Source organism: Drosophila novamexicana, unplaced genomic scaffold, assembly GCF_003285875.2.
Source record: "Drosophila novamexicana strain 15010-1031.04,08,12 unplaced genomic scaffold, DnovRS2.1 tig00001059-arrow-arrow-pilon, whole genome shotgun sequence".
In the NCBI taxonomy this organism is placed as follows: domain Eukaryota; kingdom Metazoa; phylum Arthropoda; class Insecta; order Diptera; family Drosophilidae; genus Drosophila; species Drosophila novamexicana.
The window spans coordinates 1,813,054-1,816,606 of NW_020824837.1; the positions used below are offsets into that span (position 1 = coordinate 1,813,054).

The 3,553-nt window shown below is 46.1% G+C and overlaps 1 protein-coding gene across 1 annotated transcript; it reads right to left on the reverse strand.

The window, feature by feature from the left end:
- Window positions 1–257: 257 nt before the first annotated feature.
- Window positions 258–3,276, reverse strand: LOC115765932 (homeobox protein aristaless). Its single transcript, XM_030709678.1, has 5 exons — window positions 3,161–3,276; window positions 2,726–3,071; window positions 1,852–1,897; window positions 993–1,255; window positions 258–924 (listed from the first exon to the last, which is right to left on the reverse strand). Exons 2-5 carry the CDS (start codon window positions 3,028–3,030, stop codon window positions 390–392), a joined length of 1,149 nt encoding a protein of 382 aa, XP_030565538.1. The 5' UTR covers window positions 3,031–3,071; window positions 3,161–3,276; the 3' UTR covers window positions 258–389.
- Window positions 3,277–3,553: the final 277 nt, after the last annotated feature.

Here is a 3,553-nt window from a genome sequence, read left to right on the forward strand (position 1 = left end):
GGTACCCTGTGCTTGAGAACCCTTTTCATGACTAACTTGAAATTTGTAGTTCGATCTCTATGAAAATTGTAGGGTTTAAGTGTGGCACCCAAGTATATATATATATTCTCTTCTTTTTCGAAATAATTTCCTTCTGCCTGTTATATACATTTGCACAAATTATACCATTTCTGCCCATTTTCAATGGACTGAGGGTATAAAAGAGAATAATAAAAATGGAGAGAGGATTTATTTGTGTGTATATCACAAACACTTTGACGTCTGTGCTTGGTTTTATTAATGGAAATTCCGTGAATTCTGTTACAAACATAAAATGCAAGGTCCGCTTTCGAATAACTTAGGAGCTTAGGACTACAGTTAACCAATTGGATTGTACGATAGCTGCTTGGCTAGCTGACCACATCGCCGCTGTGGCCATTCTGACGCAGCAGCTCCAGCTTCAGTTCGTGTTCGCGCGCCTTCAGCCGCAGTGCGGCTATGGACGAGGTGCGTCGATCCTCGGGCGGCGTGGCGGCACGCGTTGGCGGCGGCGCCAGCTGCCGTTGCGGCGAGTGCCCATGGCCGTGGGCCAAGGTCAAAGCGACGGGCGCCGTCTGTGTGGGCGAGCCGGCCGGCGGCGCCTGATGCGTCAGCGAGATGCCAACCAGCTGCTGTGGCGATAGCTGGCCCGTCGGCGGCGGCTGCGACTGCGACTGCGATTGCGACAGCTGTGAGCTGGGCGAGTTGGGCGGCGAGGCCAGCATATGATTATTGGGCGAATGCAGATCCGGTGAGCCGACCAGCATGGGCGGCTTGGCGGCCAGAGCGGGCATGGGCGGCGCACGGCCATGCGGCACAGCCGTCATATTGGCCAGCAGCGACTGAAAGGAGCTCGAGGGCGAATACATGGACGCCATGCCCGGCGGCAGCATGTGCGGCGGTGCACTGCAAAAGGGACAAGCAAACATTTAGCTAAAATACCAAAAGCAAAAATAATCAACTGTCGCGCTTACCGCTGGAACTGATTGAAGTAGCCGGATGGTATCATTGGTGCCGCCGACAAGTGCGGATAGCGAAAGGCAGCCAAATTGGCGGGCGCATCGAATGGCTTGCGCAGCTGGAAGCCCAAATGGGTAAATGGATTGGGCGGCAGGGCGGCACCCACCACTTGCTGCATGCTGGCGGCGCCGCTCGGCAGATACGGATTGTATGGATGTGACTGCGGTCCAACCTTCTCCTGCTTGCGCCACTTGGCGCGTCGATTCTGGAACCAGACCTACACGAGTGGGGCGCAAAAAAAAATAAGGGGAGAGAGTTGAGCCAGAGTTGAGTTATGTGTTTAATACAGGCTACTGTGTCCTGCCACTGGCAGCCAATTAATGGGCGTGACTATTGAAAACGCCCATTTAATTAGTTTTTAACATAACAATCTGAATTCGTGTCGAGAACGGTGGCTGATTGCAGCGCCAGTCCAAGACCGAGTCCAAACTGAAGTTGAAGTGGAAGTTGGAAGCTGGAAGCTGGAAGCTGTAGCTGGAGCCTGAGTCTGTGTCCCTTTGGGGCCTCAAGTGGCAATTACCGCTAGAATATGTATGTAAACAAATAATGTTGTTTAGCATGAGCGGTAATTAAAAAACCAGATCAAAGCCAGGCCCCAACCGGATCAGCTCATAATGACTCGGCACTAAAAATTGGCAGCAAGATTTCCGCTCGCTCCAATCTATGGCTTTGGGCCAAAGATGTCTAGAAGCGTTTTCATTAGGGGCGACATGCTCCATTATTTTTCAATTTTCAACATTGTTAACTTTGCTTAAAGCACGCTAATCGGACTGAACCACAATTGGTTGTACGGCTAGGGTGCTGGGCTTTTACCTGAATCCGCGCCTCGGTTAATCCAATTTTCATCGCCAGCTCTTCTCTGTAAAGAAAGAAAAAATTGGTCAGGCAAAAAACTGTAAAGCGATATACCTTTTATGTAGAAAAAACATTGCATTTTGATTGCTGTGCTTGCAATTAATGATCAAATTAATGAACAAATAATTAATATATACAATTATATGGAAATTACATTTTCATGTAAATTAGTTATTTATCGCACCGCAATCAATATTCAATGTTTTTTTTTCTAATTTACACCACTTCTGTCTAACGCCTCTCTTTGCGATTCTCATTGCAGCTAAACTGTCCGTTGTCGCCGCTCTATATGATTCTCATGTCAATCAATCGAGGTAAGTGTAAACAGAGATACTGTGATTTATTTGCCTAATTAATTGTGAAGCATTTAAACTGGTTGCATTAATGAAATGAAAACCCGACGAGTGCCCACAAAAAGTTGCTCTAATTGTTGTTATTACAAATGTTTCGTTGTTGTTGTTGCTTTTTTGTGCAAATCCAATTAGCGGCTGGTTGCAGTCAGTTCTGGTCGTTTGGTCGGTCCGTCAGAGGCGTGTTTCTAATTTATGGCAATTATTAATGCAGTTTTCTATATCTTGTTGCATTTCTGCATGTTAATTGAATTTACTTGTACCCTAGGGGATCTCAATTGACACCGATTTGAAAATCTTGTCAGCGTAATTTGAGACTGCATGCTGCTCCAAATAGTTGGAACAGCTCACAGGGGGTATCATATCATATCATTTTATAGCCGGATATTCTTTCTTTTGCGGCCACAGACGGACTATTAAATCGATTTATGCAAATTTCGTTTATTTTGTTATTATCTTTTGTCATTCGGTTTCTCACTCACCTCGTAAATACGTCGGGGTAATGGGTGCGCGAGAAGGCCTTCTCCAGCTCCTCCAGCTGAAAGCTGGTAAAGGTCGTTCTATAACGGCGCTGCTTGCGCTTCGGCGCATACTCATCCGCCTCGCAATCGCTGTTGGGATCCGAGATGGGGCTGTTGGTGCCGCCGCTGGCGCCGCTGGGCACCGCACCAGAAGCTGTGACTGAGGCGGATGCCACACCACGTTCGGCCACGGCATCCGGATGTGGGTGTGCTAGCTTGGCTTCTTGCGGTAGTTCCTCCAGCTTGACCTCCTCCGATATGCCCATAATCCAAGAGGCAGCGATTTGGCCGAGTTACCAGCGGGCAGCTGCTTAGAGGGGCAAAGAAATGCACAGCGAATTAGTCTCGCATTAGAAGCTCGTAATTCAATCATAACTAAACATGCAATTATCGTACACTTTATTACGCCAATTTCTATAATTTTCAATAGCCATGAAGGCTCCGAGTCGGCACTGAGCTTAGCTGTTGCGGTTGCGCTTTGCTTGTAGCTTAATAATTACACAAGACAACAAACAAAACAAATACTTGATACACTCTGAAGTCACAGATATTTAATCAATTTTTTTTTAGAAATTCGAGAGACTACTTAAACAGTCAAAAATCGATTGAGATAAAAACGGTACAGAGACTAAAACCTTCAAGAATCAATTGCTAAAAGCTCTGAAAGCACATTAAAGCTTTGATTACAATTAATTGCAGCTAAAAAAGAAAAAAAACTCTTATAATGCATAACTTTATGAAGCGCTACAGCTCACCTAATGCTGAAGCTCGAATAATAAGCTACGTTTT